At 41.7% G+C, this 23,041-nt stretch overlaps 1 protein-coding gene across 2 annotated transcripts in view; it reads left to right on the top strand.

Moving 5' to 3' along the window:
* Positions 1-23,041, top strand: part of myripb (myosin VIIA and Rab interacting protein b) — a 135,781-nt gene that overhangs the window by 90,389 nt on the left and 22,351 nt on the right. For both annotated transcript variants that reach the window (XM_073488484.1, XM_073488483.1), the window contains exon 4: positions 11,536-11,672. In XM_073488484.1, coding sequence (XP_073344585.1) covers positions 11,536-11,672 — 137 coding nt within the window. The remainder of the gene's footprint in view (positions 1-11,535; positions 11,673-23,041) is intronic.

The raw sequence follows: 23,041 nt of genomic DNA, 5'->3' as shown, positions 1-23,041 counted from the left end.
AGCTGAAGGAGCAGAAAGAGGAGAAGCAGCATGAAGCGTCCCCTCAGAGAGAAACTACCCGGCTGAAGGAGCAGTACGAGAAGGCCCTCCAGAGAGAAACTACCCAGCCGAAGGAAGAGCTGAAGGAGCAGGACGAGGAGTTTTTGAAGAGAAGCTTCCAGAGAAAGAAAACAGGAAGCACTCAGCCTGGAAAAGAATCCACCATGTCCTTGGTTGGAGGAAGAATAACAAGTAGAAACTGAGGGAAAAAACGAGACTAAATGTACAGACACAATCAAATACAAAGGCACTAGATCCACTAGAAATGGATGCAGGTAAAGAACCAACTAGAACACAGCTTGTGCATTTTTGGCCCTTGAGAAAAGTCACATTAGTGTCTTTCTCTAACTGAGCATAGCCAACAGTCTCATTAAGTGACTAAAAACTAATACGAATGTACTAATAAGACTTTTGCTAGCTTTTAAATACATGAATGAGCTAGCAGTTGGTTGGTTGGATGGTTAAATACGGCATCATGCAATCTGCATTTCCATCTGTCTGCACAGTCCATCACTGCCAGTGAAGGAACAATCTTCCAGTCCTTCGCTTCACTTACTTTCTGTTGGAGTTAAATATATACTAATAATGTGCAGGAGGCCGAGATAGAGTTGTGTTTAATTTACATCCATTGTTTTTCTCCAGTTGTTCAAAATAATCATGTGCTTTTTATGAATGTTTAACATATTTGCACTGTAAACACTAATTTGCCCAGGGGGTTGTTTCAAGAGGTTAAAAGGAGAGAGAGGGAGAGAGAGAAACAGCCAGTCAGACTGAGAACAACAAGAAGGCAGACAAAGGCAGGAGTTGTGAGAAGTCGGCTGTTCCAGCGGCGATTCTTGTTTCTTGGTTGGTGTTGTGTGACTAACTTGATGGGAACTGCTCCCAGGATGAGGGCAGCCAGAGGCTTGTTTGGTAAAGTGGGCGATTCATTGGTTTCCTAATTGGTGGGAGTGCAGTGAAATGGCTGAGTTCATTGGCCTGTTTTTTGGCAGACTTTCTCGTCCAATGAAATGCACTCGAGAGAGAGTGGAGGATGTGGCCCTAAGGTCACAGAAACGCAGGAAGCATTTCAATAGGAAAATACTTACAGTACAGACGAAACAGACACTTAAAACTAATAGAGGGTTTGTCGGGGCTATTTTAATGTCTTAATCTTTATCAGAGGAAAAAGAGATGGTCTCCTTCAACCAGTGCCATTCATAATAACCATGAAATGTCCCTGCAAGATAGAACCAAACATGCTGGTATTAGTGATCAGATTTGTGGATATGGGTTTTAAAGCCATGTGAGTCTTTATTCTGCATTTATGTCAGACGCAAAGAACTGCAGTGCTTTAGTCTCTGACAGGCAACAATCTGCACTTAAAATAACTCTACAAATACTCAGTGTTAATCTGATTTCTATTCAGCTGCATGCTGGTGTTTAGAACAATAAAGCTCCACTTAAGCTATAAACGACACTGGTGCATTTATGTCTTTAAAGCCAAGGACGTGTACTCTGTCTGCAGCATAGAAGCAACCTGAGACCTCTCTCTAATCTGGAGAGTGTTTTCACGTCTGCTCAGGCAGCGAGCACTTTGCAGACATGGTTTACCACCATGCAAAACAGGAAGTGAGTCGAACTTCGCATTTACATTTACATTTACATTCAAATCAGCCTCATTGTAAAGGACACCGCTTTAGACAGAACTGCCTGCCGCAAGTGTCAAGCCTCGATGTCTGGAGCTGTTCTGTAACCTTCTGAGAAACACTTCCCATACACTATGTTCCTCTGTGAGAAGGCTTTCACAGCTTTCTGGCTTATCTGACACACACACACACACACACACACACACACACACACACACATACACACACACACACACACACACACACACACACACAGTATAGAAACAAATCTTAAAAGAGCAACCGCAGCCAAAGACGGACTCTCTGCTTTCCCCACTCCTCCATTGAAGATCGATTCACATGGATTACATAGACCAGGGGTGTGCTTTGAAAAGGAACCCTTCTAAAAATAGACCCCACAGAACAAATGCCCCCATATGCCGGGGCTCCACCATGCCAATCAAGCCAATGACCTTTATACTTAACTTGCTCTTTGTGTCATTCGTTCCCTCTATATCTCCTCTGTGCTCTCTTTCCCCTCTGTTGCTCCTCTCCTCAGTATCAGCAGGTGACAGCAGTATATGTAGCTTGGTGTTGTCAGGCTGCTTCCCTCTGCTCCCTAACAGGCTGTTAGGACTGACACTTCAGTACATTGGGCTCTGGCTGCTTCAGCGAGCTATTCCCTCATTGTCCTGTTTGTCCTTCTCTCAAAGTGACTCGTGCACAATGTCTTGGGGTTTGGATCAGGTTAATGACCTTTACCCAATGCCTCCGTCTCTCATTCTCCTCGACTGATTTTACATTTCGTACAGTGTGTACCTCTATATTGCTGACGTTATTATCCAGCTGAGCTTACAAAGACTGGGGGTGGGAAACTCGTGAAAGAGCATCTCTGCAGGACACATTATTATTGATTGATACACTGGAAGTTAGGATGACTAATCACCTGATTACACAGCGATCTCAACAGTTTGGCAAATTTGCAATTAAAAAATATAATATTTTAAAGGGTGACTCCACCAATTTTACACGTTAAAGTGTGTTTACAGGTCTTGGGAAGTACTAGTAGGTAAGGTACGATAATGACATAAATAACATATGATCTTGTGTCTTGTTATCACTCTGAAGTGGAGGAAATAATATGTTTGACCCATGACCGTTAAGGGCTTCCGTACTTTACAGATGCACTCATTGTGTAAGCTCTAAAATCCTGTTATTTCAGTGGATTTTCATTTCCTGGCCGAGGTGTTTTGATGACATTAAGAGGATGAATTCATGGTTCCCATTCAGACAGTGACCTAAAAAAACCTACAAAAAGTCATGCCACCTTATTGCGATTTAATTACCATCATGGGCTTTGTAGTCTCAAGATATTTTACAAATTAATTTTGTTTACAGACGGTTGCCTCTTTCAACCTCTAATCATATCATGATTTTGGCTCCATGTAATTGCTCAGATAAGGGGCTGCAGGGAGCTGCCGTTTTCATTATCCTCACAGAATAGCCAGATGGAGAAAGACCGGAGTGGTGGAGAGCGTAACCGCAGTCTATTCTGTCACAAGATTTCCCACATTGCTGGGCTGCTGCAGAGCTATGCCTCTCCGCATGCTCCCCTTAAAATCCCATGTGGTGCTCTGGCTGTGCAGAAGCAGGAGGCTGAGGGCAGATTATCTCACTTCCCAATATGCTCTATACAGTACATCCACACAGAAATATATGTAAATGTACCGCAGCCTGAGAAAACCTGTCTGTGCAGCTTTGTCATCTCATTTAGAGTATGTTTTAAAATGACCTATATCTGATATCATCATGAACAGACCTCCATCCTAAAATGACCCACATGTGAGGCAGAACAACAGCAAATGACATGACATCTGGCCAGCTGTTACGGGAGCCAAATTTGGGTCCATGTCCTAACCTAATTGTCTCAAAGGCCAGATTACACTACTGTACGGATGCTCTAGTTTAATTTAAAATGAGTCACCTCCCCGAATGTTAATTATGTTCAACTCCATGCAGTAAAAACAACAACACAAATTGTGGAATCTGGTAGTTCAGACTGTAGCCACAGGGACACAGATACAGATTTCAAACTCATGAATAAAGACCAAAAGACCGAATACTTCTCTTTTTCTTCTGAGTAGCATTCTTAAGTTTTAGCTATTTGCTTCTCACAGACAAATGCTTCACAGAATCAAGTGACATAAGGTGGGGTTACCCAGAAGCTGCTTAGAAGTACAATAACAGGCTATTGTATTACAGGACAATAATAAAGGTGCAGATTTGATTCTCTTATTACATTCATCCTTTAATCTACAGTGGAGACAGTGTGAGCTAGTGCTGTTTCAGGATGCAGTGATAACAGTATATCAGGTGTCAGAGGTGAGAAGGTTAGAACAGGATACAGTATTGAAGAATTTCCATAAGACCCTAAGAGTTCGAGTTTTACATAACATTTCAGAAATCTTTCAGCTTCGTCCACACAGAGAATATTATATGTCTCTAATGGAGAAAATTGATTATTTAGCTGTTATGTTTGTTTTTGAACCTCTAGGTGAGGGTCAAGGTCTGAACCTACTTTTCAGAGGTGCATTATTTTTTCATGCACTGGTTTATTTTAGGCTTTCGCTTTTATAACATGTCTTCTTTCAGTGGAAAGAAAACCTCCAAAATGCACATTTAGGTGTTTATTCTAGTCCAGAAGGAAAAAAAACAAAAAAAGCATAATAGGTCTCCTTTAAGGACACTCAAAAAATCAATACTGATTCAGTACTGAATCATAGGGTAGGTAGTATAAAGTAGATCTGACATATTAATTCCTAAAATTCAAGACTACTACTTTAGGAAACCAGACACCATGTGAGCACTTTGTCCCAATATAACTCATTTCCAGTCATCCATACAGTGCCACAAGCTCTCCCTGCAGCCGACACATTCATCTGTAACACCCTGGACGCCGAAGGTCTGAAAAGAGCGCCGAGTGATAAAGAGGACAAGAGAAAAAAGAAAAGAAGCAGAGAGTAAAGATGACAGCTTTAGGTCTTTAAAGAAAGAGCTAGTAGGAGGAAGAGATGGCAGAGAAAATTGCTTAAATTGAGACTTTTTAAAGACGTGGGTTAGTGAAGTGGATGTAGGAGAATACCCTGCTGTGAACCTGCAGTAGCTTTCCAGGTAAAATGCTGCAGTATACCGGAGACACAATAAAAACAGTGTGTTTTCAAATCGCTGTGGACCACACGCTGCATGCAAATGTGTCTCCAGTCATAGAGGTCTGTTCATTTAATGACTCTCTGCTCTGCATGGGAGAGCCTGCCAACCGCTGTAGGAACAGACACTGTGCTTTCTATAGACCCTGCTCATATACAGTCGAAGCGTGCCTTTTGCAGAGGATATTTCCGGCAGAAGACAGGAGAGGGTAGAGGGGAATAAGAAGAGAAGGGAGAGAGCGAGTGCATGGACACAAACACACCTCTAACCACCTCGTTATCCAGGATGAGCTCTTTTAATATGCATCTTCCTGTTGATCTGAATGTCAATCACAGAGGCACATGCAGGTGATCAGCATTCTAGCTGCTTCCTGGAAAGGTTATATACCGAAGCACTGCTGCGAGAGAGTTGTTTTCCTGCCTGCTGCAAACCAGACGCTGTTTTAAATCATCCCGACAGGTTGGTATGACTGTGCCCCGGAAATCTCATACTGTAGGCTTTTCAGCAGTTGACCCACGACCTTGTCCTTTGTCCTTCAGCCTGTTCTGCCCAGGCTAAAAGAGAGGGCTTTTAGAGCAATACACAGATGTCATAGCTCAGGGAAAACCTCTACAATGAATATTCAAAACGATGCCTAAAATATGCACACATTGTCTCAGTACTTAGTGCAAACAGTAGCTGACATCTTGCATGTATGTATTTAGTAAACACACACAAGGAAGTGAAGATAGAGTCATCTATATCTCTATGCATTTGGACTCACACAATCTTGTTTCTCTCTCTTACAGTACATATTGTGTTGGTCTGTGCTTCCTTTTCACAAAATCTGCAATTTACAGCATGCATAGAAAATAAATCGTCCGCTTCCCACATCTCCCTCTTGCACAAATCTGCTCTGACGCGTACAAATACACAGCCACAGAAGCGGCAGAAGATGTGGATGAAAGGCCATTAATTCTTGTTTGGAGTTAGTCCTCGTAACCAAAATTAATCAATATTAATATTTATACTGTGTACTATATTTGTTCTTGAACAGGCCTGTCTTCAGCTGAGGACATATTTGGGCTGCAGTTTACATATTTGTATAACAGATTAGTGACAGCAAGGCGAAGTAATGATAACGGTTATTTTCTTACATGGAATAAGACCACATTTGATTACCCACCGCACGTTGCACGTTGTCATTTAGCAACACCGAATCTCTATTGATACTCTGATCCTTGACCTCCCTATAGAGGAGGACAAGGGTAAAGGTATATTTTTCCTTTCTTCGTAAATCTATAAAGTATCATCAAACACAATGCTGATGCTTAATAGTACCTTTGGACAGTTGCATATGTGATGCAAGAGCTGCAGAGGCTACAATAGAATAGATTTTGACCAGTTAGCTGAGTAGTAGCATTGACTGATGGTCCTGTAGGAATAGTAAGACATTGTCTGCATAAAGGCTAATTTTGTTTTGCCTGTTGGATGTTTGTATACCCCTAATGACTTTGTTCTGATAGATAATGCACGCTGCTGCTAGGCAATAGTCATCATTCACCTGAAAGTGCATCACTAAGACTAAGAACATCACTAGGCTTAAGTGTGGTTGGTTCAGCTGATGTAACTTTCTTATTCCCTCATAAAAATAGATGTTTATGTGCGCAGAAAATTGTATCCCTGGTACACAATGATGAGTTGATATAAACAAAGCAACACTGTTCTAGACATAATAACTCCTCCAGCTTTTCACTCATTAAGACCTCACAACACGAAGGCTTTATCTTTCCACACATCAGACTCTTTGATCTAACCCTGGAGCTGAGAACAATCTCATATTTTGCCATATTTTCTTCTATTAACAAGAGCAGTCACTCTGCAAGTCTTCAGAAGAGACTTTTTGATGTTCTGTTAAAGTCAACCCCCACCCTTCGTTCTTCTCCCTTTGCTCCCATCCCTACAGCAGCTTCAACAGAAGCTGAACCAATTCATTAGAAGGCTCAGAAAGTCAATTATGGTAATGGTTCCCTTTGCCAGGGGAGAAGGAAACTCAGCAAAGCCAGATACTTTTTATTGCACTCCTTCTTCTTTATATTTTATTTAGACCTCATTTAGATGTGCAAATCAATCTCTTGAAGTTTAAAGGGCAAAAGGGCTAGAGAGGCGAGGAGAGGATGAGAAGGGAGGCGTCGGTTCCCAAGAATCCATGCAGTCGAGTAAAAGCGAAGCGATGATAGAGGAAGGGTAGACCCAGTGTCAGGAGACCGTCCACAGGAATCCCTCTTACTTATTCATGCAGCAGCCGAGCATCAGGGAATCTCCCAGCCTCATTATGAAATGTGTATTTGCAGAAGCTCACATAGCAGTGCAGCTCTTGCTTGAAAGCCTCTGCTTATCCACTCCACTCTCCTCCCTTCTCCCTCTCTTTTTTAGATCAGATCACTCTAGGGAAGCAATGTCATGCTTCATTCATCGAGGCGCCTCTCCCACTGTCCTAAATCCCCCTCTCTCTCTCTCCTTCAAGGGAAAGCTTGGCTAATTTCAACAAGTTTGTGTAGCTGGTATGGAAGGGAGCAGATGCCCAAGCTGAAGTTTGCATTTACTTATCATCTGTTTTTGTTTCAGTTTGAGTGACAGGCGGAGGAGTGGGAACAATGCACCACTGAGCAGCGACATTTAAAGGCAAAACATGTATGCATGCACACTGAAACAGGGTAAAATAAACTTTTTTGGTGACATTTATCTTAAGTTAAAATGCATGTATAATGTAAATGTCATAAATGGGCTCTTAAATTAAACTCTTATTCAACACCCACCCTGGAAAGTGAATGTGCAATAATTGGCCTGTCAGGTTTTGATTTTCTCCACATGCTGATGAAGTGGTGTGCTTTGTGCTGTAGTGAAAGCAATACACTGCATTTGAGGGTTGTTTTTAAAGCCTTAAAACCTCTGTAACGTAAGCTGCAAACATTAGCATGCCAGGCTAACTAGCTTAGTGCCTACAGTCGTACCCTAATCCAGCGTTTTAAGCACGCCATTAGCTAACTAAATTTTGTGGGGTTACTTGTTTTGTCAAGAAAAGGCCTCTTTCCTAATAGCACAGTCACTGTGTAGTATTTCCCGACTCTACTTTGTGGGTACTGCTAATGGGTATCTAAGGGTAGGCTAACGTTAGCAGCTCTGTGCTACTCTCTTGATTTGAGGAAGTTTACACTCCAGCAACCCCAGCCGAACTCATCGCCCAAGGTAGCATTATGTTTATCAAATACATATAGTGGTTAGTCCTCATAATAAAATGTAACATTAAAATTAAAAAAATTACTTTTTAAAAAAAGGCATAAATCTGACCTATCTTGCTAGTCCTAGCCTAGGTTAGCTAAGCAGCTAAACATGGTTATGTTAGAATGAATTAAGACATTACTTTGAAACAAGATTCTACATCGTTCCTTATAATACTCAGGACTTGGTTTTCGCCTCAGTCTTTATTTCTAGGCTATCACGTAGCCATCAAGGTGAGGTTTGCCCAGGGAGTCGTGCAAGCTAGGACCGCCACTGGTTGAAGCAGCGCTCAAACGTCATTCAGTTGTCGTTGAGTTTGAAAGTGAGACAGGAGTAAAAGATATTTATTTTTAAAAAACAACTACAACAAAAATAATAAAAAGGAAAATGTGTCTACTGGCAATGGAAAAGAAGACAACTGTCTATTTTTAGTGGGTGTACCCCCATTTAAAAACCCTTATAGGCACTTATTTTGTGTAAAAATGGTAGCTATAGCTGCAACTGAGAAATCTAGTCAGCCCACAAAATCCATATCCACTGGCTAGAAATGTTAGGTCTGCTTTTATCCAACTCTGTCTAAAGTCAAGGACTCACTGTTACAACTAGGAAATGTGCCACAGCTATCCTTTAAAACTTCATACGAACCGTGGTAGAACTGAAGGCTTAGCAGCTGTAAAGCAGGGTGAGGGTTAGCAAATTAGTCAATTATTCATCAAGAGTGTGACCATGCAGGCATACAGCTTAATTTGTAAGTGAATTAAGATTCCACTCAGATAACAATATCTCCACCATAACCTTGCAGCCCTCTCTTGATCTTCAATATACCTTTTCACTACAAAGGTCGCTTCCAGTGGCTCCAGCTCATTTCAGAGTTAAGGTGGAACCTATTTGTATTTCTCCCTCGTATGATGCCACCTTGGCGCTGCAGCACTCTTCCAGATTCATTTCTGTGCCGTCTTCCTCGGGCCCAGAAGGAGATAAAAGAGCAAGGCCTCTTCGCTGGAGCTCGGCAGCTACCATTAGAGAGACTAGGTTGACCTGTGGCATGAAATTAAGGAGCTGAGGCCCATTGAGCAGCCCAGCTGATAGAGGCCGAGGATAATAAATCCACTGAGAAAGATGAAGGGAGGGAAGAGTGGAGGGAGGTTAAAAAGGAGGGGGGGTGGGGATGGATGTGGCAGCTCGTTCAGCCTCAGGGGCACTCAGGATCCCTTTATTAGCATGGCTATTTTCACCCTCTCCTTCAACGGCCTGACTCTTCATTGAGCAGAAGCATCAACATGAACACACACACTAAAACACTCTGTCCTGTACTGTGTGTACTCTCATTTCCTTACACTGCTCTTTCGTAAGAGGGGAGATTTAGTTAATGGCATATACAGTATGAGTTTGCATAATTTTAGTGACATAGTTGCCAGATACAAAGGTTACGGAAAGAAACAGAAGAGCTACTTTCACTATATTCATACATTAAAAACTAAACTATTACCTCATCAATCAACGTTTGAGGCTTGTCAGATAGCTTTTCATCAGCAATGGTGGTTGTTTAATGGTGTACCACAGGTTTATTTGTGTTTATTCACACCACAGGGGCGTTTATTCCTCCCAAATAGCCAGATTATTTTACGGTACATTAGCCGCAAGCTAACAAGCAACTACATGAACCGAGGGTGTGTATACCTTGTGTTTGCATTCAGGCCAATGACTGAACTCAGCACTAACCAGACGCTCCAGTTCTCTCTCTTCTTTTTCCACTTCTAAAAGCCTTTTCACACCAAGCACGGATTAAGCACGGTAACATTTGCATGGAAATTTATATAAACTTATTTCATGGGTTCATATCCGTCCTTTGTTTTAAGCTGATGTCCAGGTCAAAATGGGAGAAAACCTTCTCACAGCATCCAATACTGTGTGACCAACCACGACGACTACCTCTACAACTAAGTCAAGGACAATATAGGGCTTGAGATCACCCAGCAGCTGGGATAAACTTATGCTAATGAAGTAGTTAGTACAGGGGAGACATTAGGCTTTCAATATGTGGATACTTTTATTTCATGAACAAAAAGTTAATACCTAAACAAATGAAACACACGTAGGAACCACTCAGTAGTTGCTCTCTTAAATACACTATATGAACTTGTAAATGTGCATGTTCTTGTGTGTGTGTGCTGGTTATTTGTATAGCATCTTTTCACAACAAGAAAAAAAGCAAAAATGTAATATAATAAATGGTAAATGGCAATGAATAGACTGTGTTTGTGTGTGTCATGTCGTGTTGTGTTTGTTTGTCCTCACCAATTTGTGCGCCGGCGGCATGAAAAAGCACAAAAAGAGCAGCAGGGACCGCGAGATTAAACACATAGTTGGCAGAGTTTCATGCAATCCGACGCAACACTGGCGCAAAGGGAGCGCTTTTCTGAAGGCTTTTCATAAACTTATGCTAATGAAGTAGTTAGTACAGGGGAGACATTAGGCTTTCAATATGTGGATACTTTTATTTCATGAACAAAAAGTTAATACCTAAACAAATGAAACACACGTAGGAACCACTCAGTAGTTGCTCTCTTAAATACACTATATGAACTTGTAAATGTGCATGTTCTTGTGTGTGTGTGCTGGTTATTTGTATAGCATCTTTTCACAACAAGAAAAAAAGCAAAAATGTAATATAATAAATGGTAAATGGCAATGAATAGACTGTGTTTGTGTGTGTCATGTCGTGTTGTGTTTGTTTGTCCTCACCAATTTGTGCGCCGGCGGCATGAAAAAGCACAAAAAGAGCAGCAGGGACCGCGAGATTAAACACATAGTTGGCAGAGTTTCATGCAATCCGACGCAACACTGGCGCAAAGGGAGCGCTTTTCTGAAGGCTTTTCATAACCCCCTCCGTTATGAATTACTGCTTATGTAATTGGTTGGCATTCGAGCAGGAAAAGCCTGGAAAATGATGTGACGTCACATCTGAAAAACCCTCAGTGCAGTCATCCGCCTGAACAATAACACAGCTTGGATCCAGCATGATAACACTGAACAAATAATATCTTTAATACAGCCTCCACAGAGAGAGCGGCGCCAGTGATTCACCTTAAAAACAATAAAAGCTGACAATAACACAGAACCACAGTCCTGACTGGCTCCAGCTTTGATTGGATTCCATCACTCAGAACGGCCTCCTCTACCTTTACATAACTGAAAAAGTCTATACGGTCTGGTTATCTACATTTTGATAATTAAAGAGACTCAATTGAAGCAGATTTTAATGGGAGTCTTGGCTTTAAGTCAAGTTATAATCCTGGTGTAATTATAATCAAATCTGATTCCTGCCAGTTTCTTTGCCATCTGTTCCTTTTGACTTAATATCATGTTTTCCCTCTTTCTTTCCTCCCTCCTCCCCTCCATCTTTCTTCCTTCACTGCAGGATTTTAAGGACACAGTCGCTTGAGTGGTATTACAACAATGTGAAGAGTCGCTTCAAGAGGTTCGGCAGCGCCAAGGTGTTGAAGACTCTGTACAGGAAGCACATTATAGAGAGAGGAGCGCTCTCTGATCTCCCAGGTAACTCCATCCTCTTACATCTTCATCAGCCACGCATGGCCTTTGTTGTATTGCCATTCTTTTGTTGTTGTTTTTTTAATATCTTTCAGTGACTTTGATTGCAGAGCAGCCTTCTGTGTCTGTTCGGCGTCGTGTCATTTTGTGATTAAGGCAATTTCACAGAGTTGGCCAGAGACGTGATATAACTTCCTCAGCTCGAGAATGAAAATGGCTTCATTTGATATGCGCGGCTCGAGTTGGACATTAAGAGTGAACACAGACAAGCTCACTTGATTGCTCATTAGTTTGCTTTGTTAAATGATCACTCACTTTGTTTTACACGTTTTCTTCCTCTCTCTGCCTGATTTACTTAATTGCTTTGTCACTAGCATGTAGAATCAAAGAGATAAATACACACATCTCCAGAGTTAGGTTCAGGGTGGGCGAATGTTACGTGCAGCTATTTGTGTTTTCACTTCTCTTACTTAGTTTGAATGAATCTGATCACAACATTTGATTTAACTTATGAGGAAACTACTTCCTCACATGGCTGCAGTTTGATCTTTGTTGTCTCTTTGTTGCGGTAGCACCTGCAGGGTCGGGCAGTAACTTGGATTATGTCATCAGATTACAAAATATAAATAACTAATATCATCCCAGATTACGTTTGACAAAATATGTCATTGGATTATGGTAACATTGTTAAGGATTACGTGATTACCTTTTGATTACGGCTTAAAAATAATGGAAAGCGTCCCTTCGGCAGTGCAGCTACGTTAATATAGCATCATCCAGATACAAGGCAAACTTAAAGTGATTGGCATAGGAATACATTGAAAATAAGATGTTTTTTCAGAAATTGCATTTGAAAAACAATCAAAACAAAAAGCAAAACCAGACAAATAAAAAGTTCCAGATTAAAAAGAAGGTATGAATCTTATAGTCTGTAACTGACTGACAGTTTTAGCAAACATCAGTTATTCAGGAAGCTTGTTTCACAGGTGGAGTGCATAAAAAAACTAGAAGCTGCTTCACCTCTCTTGGTTTTGATCACGGAAACACAGAGTGAGCCTCTCCCAGATGATCTGAGGAGTTGGAACGCTCATATGTTATCGAATACCCACAGGACATCTGTAGTTTGTGCCAGTACCTTACTGTAAATGCTGAACATTTGAAATGCATTTTTTTTATACATATATATGTGTGTTTAAAGAGAAAAAATAACATTTCTGGAGTCCCTGCAGACTGTAATCCTGCATCTGCTTATCCTCTCCCTCTTGTTCTTTTAGAAGGGTCTACCTTCATGAAGAAGGTTTTTCACAGCCTAATGTTGGCAGGTCTGAACTTATGCTCTTCCTATGTGTGTGTACAGCAGGGTTGGTGCTTGTGAGTGTGTCAGTATGTGATGGTGACAGCCTGCGGGTGAGCTGCCCCGCAGGACTCGTCCTGCCAGTTAATCCCTGCGGCGGCTCAGGCCACTTTGCGTCCTCAGTGAATTGTTCCTGTGCTGGACAGCAGCGGGCAGCTTTTATCCAGCCTCCCCCGCTCCAGATAACATTGTTTTTTGACCCGGCTGCAACATGATCAGTCTGCCTCTGCGGCTGGCTACAAGGCATTATTTCAAACCCTGGTACATGGGATTAAATGGATGAAGAGAGCACAGACGGGATAAATCAGAGCAGACTTGATGCAGAACTGGATGAGGGTGAAATGACAGGATGCTGAGGAATACTGTGACCACAACTGAAGTTTATTTCATACATAATGTGTCAAGTGGTGTGGTCGGCCAGAGTGATATAGACAGAATTAATAACATAATAAGAAGTTATGTCTGCTACCATGCAACCCACACAGAAAAGAAATACAGCTAAGTATAGCTAAAATTTATGTGTCATTGCTGAACTTTATTACATTTTCCTTTTTGCAGACAGCACGTCTACTCATTGTGAAAGCTGACACAACTCTAAATCTAAAAATATGTTGGTCAGAAAGAAGCTTTTAAGAATGGAGCCTAATAACATGGTCTGTCAATTCAGTTTGGGTCTTTATTGTTCTGCAAGTATTTTTGCAGCATAAAAACCCGAAAACATAACTACAAGTGGAGATGTAGAAGTGTGTGCACTGCCCGGATAATACAGACAAGAGTAAGGACATTGCAAAAATAATAGTGGTGATAACATAAAGAGTCGCTTTAGAGCTGGTGACGGGACTTACAGCCTGGGGAATGAAGCTGCTCCATAGTCTGGCGGTGCAGCAGATGATACTTCTGTATCTTTTGCCAGGTGGCAGCAGGGTGAACAGACTGTGGCTGGGGTGGGTGTTGTCTTTTAGTATCCTTTGGTCTCTGGGCAGACATCTCACTTCACCGATGTTGCTGATGGGTCCCAGTGATGTTCTGGTTTTAATCACCCACTGTGGAGCCTTCCTGTCCTGGGCCGTGCACGAATCATGCCAGTTCATGATGTTTGTGAATTGAGCCTTCTTAAGTTTCCAGAGGAAGTAGAGCTTTCTCTGTGCTTTTCCCAGCTGTTTTCGTTGCAAAAAAAACAGGTTTTTAACGAGGTATTAGGAAAATATCCAGCTGCGTTTGTAGTGCCAGAGAAAGGGCCTGACACACCAGGCCATGGACCAGTGGGAGCGCCTGTGGCCCTAGTTTCTGTGTGTCCCACACTGTTGGCACTAGTCAGCCCTTGTCTGCAACTTTTTCCAGACTGAGCACATTAAATCTGAGGCGGAGCCCATCGGTGCGAGAAATGGCTCTGATTAGCTGTTCAGCTAAGCAAATCAGTGCACTAGAAGAGAAACAGAAAAAGAAAGGGAAAGCCCATTGACACTTGAAGCCACATTATGTAACTTCTTTTACCTTAAAGTAAAAGCTTCATAATCATGTTGATGGTACAGTGTCTTGTAATAGGGCGAAGGTTTCTCTGTCACAACCACTCTGTCCCCCATCACTTGTTTCTGCACTACGTAACTTTAGTGAGAGGGTAGGATCACAGTGTTACATACATGTTTACTTCAACATACAAGTTTTCAACACGTGACATTGTTATGACGTAATGAGTTTTGTTAGTAGTTAGCACCTACATTACGTCTGACACATTGTTACAGACCTGGGATTTGTATTTACAACAGTGGTGTTGCACTCAGAAACTGTGTGGGGTCACTAAATTACACAAAATGCCAATTTTTACATAATGTTGCTTTTAAGTGTCCATAATTTCACGCATTTAGTGCTGTTTTTGCCTCCGCCTCTTCTCCATGTCATTTTCAAATCTTCATCAAAGTGGCTATATTACCGAGGGTGGTGTCAAAAAAAGCTGTTTAATCCTAACAACAGTTTGCAAATCCGCAGTCCAGAGTCTTCCAGTTTCTGTTTTTGACTGATGAATACAGACTACCGCCACCTAAAGGTATGGAGACGTAGGTACAGAACATATGAGAAGAGAAACAGAAATGATGGTTTGCAGAGACATGGATATCCAACATTTATTCTGGTTTTATGGCAATGCTGTATCCATCAGACATAGTCTCCAGTGTAAGAAAGACAAAACTAAAGTGATGAAACACAGCAGTGAATAAATTTCCCAGTTCATTTACTTTGTTTTGCCATTTTACCAACATGCAATAGGAAGCCCTACCAGGAAAATAAGGATTGTCCTTCCAAACCTCCTGTTTTCTCATTTCCTCTCCACTTTTCTCGCCCTAATCAACCTCCTCTCCTCTCCTCTCCTCTCCTCTCCTCTCCTCTCCTCTCCTCTCCTCTCCTCTCCTCTCCTCTCCTCTCCTCTCCTCTCCTCTCTTACATCATCTCGGGTGGAGATGGAAGGATTATGTGACTCGGCTGCTGGTCTCTCAGCTCACATGAGCGCGACGGATTATAACGCTTCCAACTCTCAAATACTCGCATCGCCGCTCCCGCTAACTGGCTAGCTGACTTGCCATATGATTATGGATATACTGTGATGTGTGTGCACGTGCCGGTCCTGTATGTTGCTCGTGTGTATCAGAGAACATCAGATTTATTGCCATTTTATGTGTTCTTGTGTGTGTTTCCATGAAATTATCTTCATTTTTTCATCATTCACTTGCTTTTATGTTATATATCTGATTGAATTAAAAGGGATTGTGAAAATTGTAAAAAAGCTGAGGCTAAAGCTGTCAAAAATATGATTAAGTTTGAATTTATTTGAAAGAAAATGCCCTCTGAAACCTCTTTTGCCGCAAATAATGGGATGTGTCAAATGTTTTAACGAGTCTATAACAGTAACAGATTATCATCATCATGTATATCAAGACGTCTGTGCTTTCAGTGGAATAGATTATAATGAGATTTTGGTTCAGCAAGTAAATCAGCGATAGATCGGCAAAAATTCAATTAGATAAAGATGTTGCTCATTAGCAAACTGATGTTACACCATCTCTATTTTGCTCTGAGAGAGGGAGCTTTTGTTATGTAGCCCTGAGACTCAATACCGGTCTCCTCTCCTCGTGCATTTAGAGAAGCAGCCACAGGAATGTGAAACACTCTCATAAACCCACATGCAAAATGTAGGCTGCCTCTTTACGTCTGCTAGTAAAGAATGTTTCAATTTTTACATTTATCGCCGAGGGACTGATGCTTGCGAAATCAATTCCGCGCGAGTGTGAAATGGCAGCTGAACGTGACAGTCGGCGAGAGAGATGTGACTGTTTTACATCTGTCGGCTCCCCGGAGAGAAAGTGTGACCTTCAAACCAACAGGATGAGAACAGAGAGCCAGCGATCTGTACTTTCATGTCCATCATCTCCGGTGGACGGGGAGTAATGCTCCTGTGTGACCTGGAACAAATGCAGCGCCGTCCTCCGTGTGTGATAGATGTGGCCCCTGGAGAGTTTTAACATTAAACATGGATGAAGTGTTGCTGACCACATTCTGTAAAGAGGAACAAATAACATTTTAGAGCAGGAAGAACGACTTAAATGGGATCATTCGTCTGTAATACTATTTGCTTGAGCAGCTTTTTGTTTCATAACTGATCGAAGTACCTCATTAAGTGCATCAGCAGATGCCAAGCACTCATCCGAGTAGCTTGAATTAGTAAATAATGCTTTGACGCCAGTATAGCATGAAATCAAACGAATGAATGTGCATAGTAGTTGTGTTTACTCATATATTAATGAGCCCTGAACAGTGAACATGAAGCATCTTTTTTAAATGACATGAACTGAATGAACAGTGTCGGACGTGTCTCAGCACATCTTTAAGATTGATCAACTTGTAAGGTTATTCCCTCGAAATAAATTAGCTTTGGTGCCAAGAGTAAGATGAGAAGATTGACACTGCACTTGTGTCTGTACGCTAAATGTGAAGCTACAACCAGCAGCAGCTTCGCTTAATTTAGCTTAGCATTTAGACTGGAAATTAGAAAACAGCTTCTCCTTCTCTGGACAAAAGACCCAATAACATCCAGCTTCTGTTTTCAGTGGAAAAGTGTACAAACGGCATTCATTCCCAGGTCAAATGACTGCGGTTGTCACAGGCATTTGTCAGCTCCAGCTCCGATCGGCAGCGTTTCTTCTAGCACGATGCTATGGCACACGTTGAATTTAAGGATGTTAACGTGAAAACAAGCATTGACACACCTGTCTTTGTTGTATCCGTACAAAAGGTGTAAAATTGTCATTTAACGGGGGGTTATTTGCCAGACAAACTCATGGTCCAGCCAAGTAATAGCCTGTGCACCCGGGAGCACTGGGATGAACCGCTGAGAGATAACACGTTGGTTTTGATGGACAGCTGCAAACACTATGGTAACAGAGGACTGACCACGCAGCTGATAACAAGCTTACAACGCGTAGGCTGATAAAAGCACAGCACTCAGCAGACACATTCATTGTACAGACAATCTGCTCCCACAATTTCTGTCTCCGTTATGAGGGTTTCCGTTTGATAAAGCTCAGGATGGACAGACACAGCCAGAAGAAGCTCCTCCTTCATTTTCTGGATTACCAGTCCGACCGATATGATATATGATCGGTTGCCTGAAAAAGAGCGACGGTGACGCCACCAGTGCCTTTCTGAAAAGTTAAACGATTTTCAACTTGAAGCGCTCGGAGCGGCCGCACAAAAGTTCAGAGTGCTCTGATAGAAGACGCTGCATGCTACCACAGACGCTCGCTCAGGCGTGCTTAGAAAAGACACTATTTGGACATGGGCCTTCAGAGTACAAGTTGTAGTTTTTACACTTTGGTATCAAACAGGATAGGCCCAGACAAACCAAACAGACATCAAGGATCTAGTTGACCTGTGTCTTGGCCGAAATGTCCACCAATGGCCCTGACATCGACACCAACCCTCAGCCTGGTGTGTCAGGGATCTTAGATATTGCTGATTTTGTTGCCCTTGGACAGAGCCAAGCTAGCCTTTTCACTTTTTTTTTCAGTTTTTGCACTAACCTAAACTAACCAGCTGCTGGCTGTGGCTTCATATTAACTGTACAGATATGGCAGATAAGTTTATTTGAGGACTTCAAATGTGGCTCACCTCACCTCTTCTTTTGTCTCTTTCACTATATTCCTACGCTTTGTCTTGGGTGTGCGTCTCTCTAAATTATGTGGGTTGTAACGTGATAAATCAATATAAGCACACTGGCAACTAAAACTTCATTTCTGTAACGGCTCAGTGTTTTATATCTCCATTACAGAGTCATTTTTACACACCACTTTCTCTCTGGTCTGGTTTTATGGTATCACATCATAAAATTTGCCATGAAATACAATGTGATGAGTCTGTTAGCAAATATCAAATAATTACATGTTTTTTTTACACTTAAATCTCATTCATTTCAAAATGGGGGTTTTCTGTTGTCCCACTTTTCTTCCTGCCTTTTGTATTCGCTGTCAGATCCCTTCAGATGTCTGTGGGAGGCTTCCTACCTTTCCAGTAAGACGGAGTTGACTCGAGAAATGTTCAGATGTATTATCACCTTCACACATGCTATTCTCTCTCTGGTGAGAAAACTGAGACGGGAGAGGCAGGGGATAAGCAAGGCAGTGTTTTGAAGCTTTGCGGGCTGCATCTGCTTTTCAGAAAGATAACAAGAAAGAGATGATGTCCTTGTGTGCGTGTGTCGGCGCTATATGTCTGGTATTATATTAATACCGCCAGACAGAGGCTCAACCACACCTGATGGCATCAGAGGATGTAGTGATGTGCTTTATAATGTGGGAAGACAGGTTTCCAAATTCTTTGTCTTTAGAGTACGATTACTGAAGATGGGAGAAGAGGTAAAAAAACAAAAAATACTCTGATCTATGCATTTTTCCTGGCTGCGTGTGAAAATAAAGGATCAAATAAAGGATGTGTGGAAAATTGGTCAGTAGACAAAGAGATAAACATACACTTCATCAGTTTCTGTTTGCATTTCCACAAGTATCCACAAGTGCATTTGGCTGATTGTTGTTGTTGCGTATGGGTCAGTTGATTGTTTTTTGATGGTATTCAGAACGTGTTGTTTGTCTGGCCGTCTCCAATATGCTACGTTTACGAGCCTGTGTCAAAGTCTGACATGTGGGCGTCCATTTGAGCGTCGCATTTACAGGCTGTTTGGTTGGAAAGTCAAACCCGAAACCAAAACAATAAACAAATGTAAACTGTGAACAGACGCTGCAACCTCGCAAATGGGATCATTGCTCAGTGTTAATTAAGGTTTGCACTCCACCCGACGGCCTTCAATCTGTTTATGAAAGTTTTATTTTGTGTCGTGCTGAACAATCCGTTGCAAATTCTACCACTTTGTGTTGATTGACCAAGGTCTGATAATGGAGATCCAGTTCATTTCCCCTTTTGGTGGGGACATTTTTTGCAGCTCTTGGGTGCAAATATCAACTAAAACACTTTAAGGATCTTACTTGCCAACCCTCTCAATTGTCCTGCACTGACTACCTCCCAGGGTTAAAATTCTCCTGTTTTTCCCCTGTTTTATAAAAAAATTTGTTACCTTTTCCCCCTTTTAGTTGTCACTACCTGTTTCTGGCACTGTACAGCAGGTAGTGTACTGTAATGTTGCGCCTCGGCCTCCTCTCTAAGTCAGAGATGGTCAGAGAAGTTAAGTACAGAAAGAAATACTCAAGCAACTTTCATATATCCTGGAAAGAAGAATTCCTGTTTCATGTTGAAATGTTTTAAGGAAAGGGGCATGCATTTTGTAAAGTCTGCCGTGTCGATTTTCTGTCGGTCACGAAGGTCGCACAGACGCTGGTCACAATCAGGAGCTGACAAACATAGGGAAGTTGTGTGCCTAGGCCCTTAAAGAGGCAGGGTGTATACAATGAATGAATGAATGAATTAATAAAAACGGATCAATTTTAGTTCATGCCAAAGACGCAAATTATTTTTTCCAAAGGATTAAAAGTGAAACTTGAATGGCACTCAGTAGAGCGCATACCTCCACCAAGGCCTAAACCTATTCCACTATCAAATAAAACATATTAGAATCCACTAGATCCAGATTTTTACTTGGATCCACTTCAAATTGTAGAAATTAACGAAATATCGCCATGGTTAAAATTAACGAAAATGGTGACAAACGTCCTATCTCGCAATTTTAAAGAACGTGAGAAAGAAGTTCCTGGATCTGTCCCTTTATCTGGGTCCACACCAGAAGTTCATGGGGTCTATTTTTGGCTGAGACCCATCCTTAATCCAAGAATCTTGGAAATCTCTAAAGTACTTTTTGTGTAATCCTGTTGACAAACCAACTGACCAACACAACCAAAAAATGGACACGGTTAAAAACATAACCTCCTAAGGGTAGGTGATTGTAACATGAAAATGCGGTGTACCTATTTTTTTTGTTTTTATCATTCTTTAAAAGTCACTTTCTTTCAAAAGAATGCAGGAAACAAAGCCTCCGAAATTCAAAGGGGAGGACTACCAGACCCACGCTCGTTTCTAATTTTTAGCTCTCAAGGTTTGGCAAGTATGACTAAGACCAGCATTGTTTCATAACTGAAACACTAAAGTAGAATAGGGAGTAATGATTTTGCATGAGTATTACACTTGTGATGCCATGTGCGCTATGCCGCTGATCCATTTCTGTCCGGTGAGTGGTTACTTAGCCCAAAATTGTCTCAACCCTCAACACTGAATAACAGTAGAGTAGGTCAGATGTGGCTAATCTAATGAGTCATTGCCAGGACAATGCAAACAATGACCTTGTTCTGCTGCTGTGAGCGAAACAGAGTGTAGTAAGAAAACACAAGGACCTCCTGAATCACCAGGTCTTTCAAGAAATTTGTAGTCATTCAAAGCTTTCATTCAAAGCACCTCAGGAAATAAACCGACTGTAATATGGCTCTTTTCAGATCATTTTTTATTGTCTGTGTTCTTTGAGGCGAACGCTTGGTGACTCAGAGTACAGTGCTCTGTCTGCAGGGCTTGGAGGGCAGAATGTTAAACAGGAGCCCAGAGCCACCGCTGTCGAAACGCAAACAACTACAGGGCCAGGACCACATTGGTGTCAAGAATGCAACTGACTCTGTTTGTGTGGTCCTGTAATCCAAGTACACGTCAGCCGGCCTGCGTTCATGGACAAATGTGTGTCGAATGAAGGAGATGTACTAAAAGAAATGAACTTTAGCAGCTGGACCTTCTGTGTTTTGGAGCATTTTGGACATAAATGAGTTAAAAAATTGTATCTTACATCCCCTTTTATAAATCTGCAAGAATCAGAAGACAGTGGCGCCACTTCAACCATCCAACATTGATCTTCCTATTATAGAGCTTTCTCCAAAATGCTTCTTTTATGTCCTTGTTTTATGCAGCGGTATCAGTGGGATTGACATATTCTTCCTCTCTTGGCTGCATTGTGAACACTTTCTATTGCTCCAGGCTGCGTTCAGGGCCTTTGTCTGCAGCATTGTTCTTGCCCAGGTGCATGCATTAGAAGGATTTGTCCAATCAGGCTCCTTTTTAAGCCAGCCACAGTGGCCCGCAGGTGACAGTAGTTGAATCACGAAAATGTAAAAATGAAACACTAAAAGGTACTGCTAATTACTGGAGACACTGTGCTCCTTCATTTCGCATTCCACCTCCATCATTTGAACTTTAAAAGGCCATGTTAGCCCTGGGACCAATTAATTCTTCACACACAGGCGAACACACACACACACTTGTGAATTCTGCAAGCGCCACCTGAACGGTCAGTATTATGTATAAGAAGAATTCATTTCAATAGAGCGCAGTTTTGTACTAAAGCAGTCTATCTCATTTGACTTGTAGATGACTTTTATGTCGGATTTAAATTACTTTGGCATCATCTCCGTGAAAAGGTGAGTAAAACTTTTTATCTCCCAAATAATGGAGGAGAATAAACCGAGTGTAGGTTTGTTTACTTCCCACTACCTCCCAGCCAGTCGTGATGCAAGCAGACATCCAGTCGGTTCAGCCGTTGTTCTGAGGACATTGTTTGTGAGACTGTGTGTGCTGCCAGATGCTGCCTTGTAATTGAAAGGAAACCGTCTGGACTCTTCTTCCTCCTGCTGCTGCTGCTGGCACTTCAGGAATGTTAGCTCTAAGTGGAGCTTTACTGACTCGTTTATTTATACACTCTACTTTTTTTGGTCCCTCCGCATATTCTCTCTGTATGAAACTCTTATTTCGCTCGACTTCATCCCCACGTTAAAAAATGCAATTTGCACTTTGCTTTTCTTTTGGGCAAGACAACAGATCATTTTCTGACTTCTTTGGCGTGAAATGGTCCCATCAAACCATATTATTCGATGGGTAGAGCTTTAAAATATAATTAGAAGAGTGCCGCTAGAGTGCAGATCCATGAATGTTTACTTGAAATTGAATTTGACTTTATTTGACTACTATGACTGAACCAGCCGCTTTTTCGTCCTGAGAATGTGACATCTCACCTCCTTCTCATGGTGAGAGCTGCACATGTGCAGTGAAGACCAAACAGCCAGTGAGGATCTGGTGACACGGAAGCCAGTTACAATGTAACGGTGGATACTTTTTAAATATTTTTTAATATTCCCTTTCAAACTCAATGCTGACTGAACAATATTCGAGCGCTGCTTGAATGGAGATTGATGGGTAAATTGTTTACACGCCGACGTCCTTAACTTAAATGTGCATCTTGTTGGAAAAAGGATGGAAAATGATTGTGTCCACCTCGCTGTCGGGTTTCCATCAGGATTGTAGCTGGAGTTGATAAATGCACGACTGCTACACAGTCATTTGAACCATGTATAAAACCATGTTGGTTGAAAATTTTGCAGTCAGACGACAGTCAGAGCATTCAAAGTGACCTCACAAGTAAATTTGAGAAAAGTTAACCACGGCCTTCAAGCTGAACCTTTCATCTTTGCAGCCAAGCTCAGGACTGAGGAAGAGGAAG

Source organism: Pagrus major, chromosome 19 (assembly GCF_040436345.1).
Source record: "Pagrus major chromosome 19, Pma_NU_1.0".
Classification (NCBI taxonomy): Eukaryota; Metazoa; Chordata; class Actinopteri; order Spariformes; family Sparidae; genus Pagrus; species Pagrus major.
Note: the sequence above shows the minus strand (reverse complement) of the source record. Positions and strands in the feature narration are given on the sequence as shown.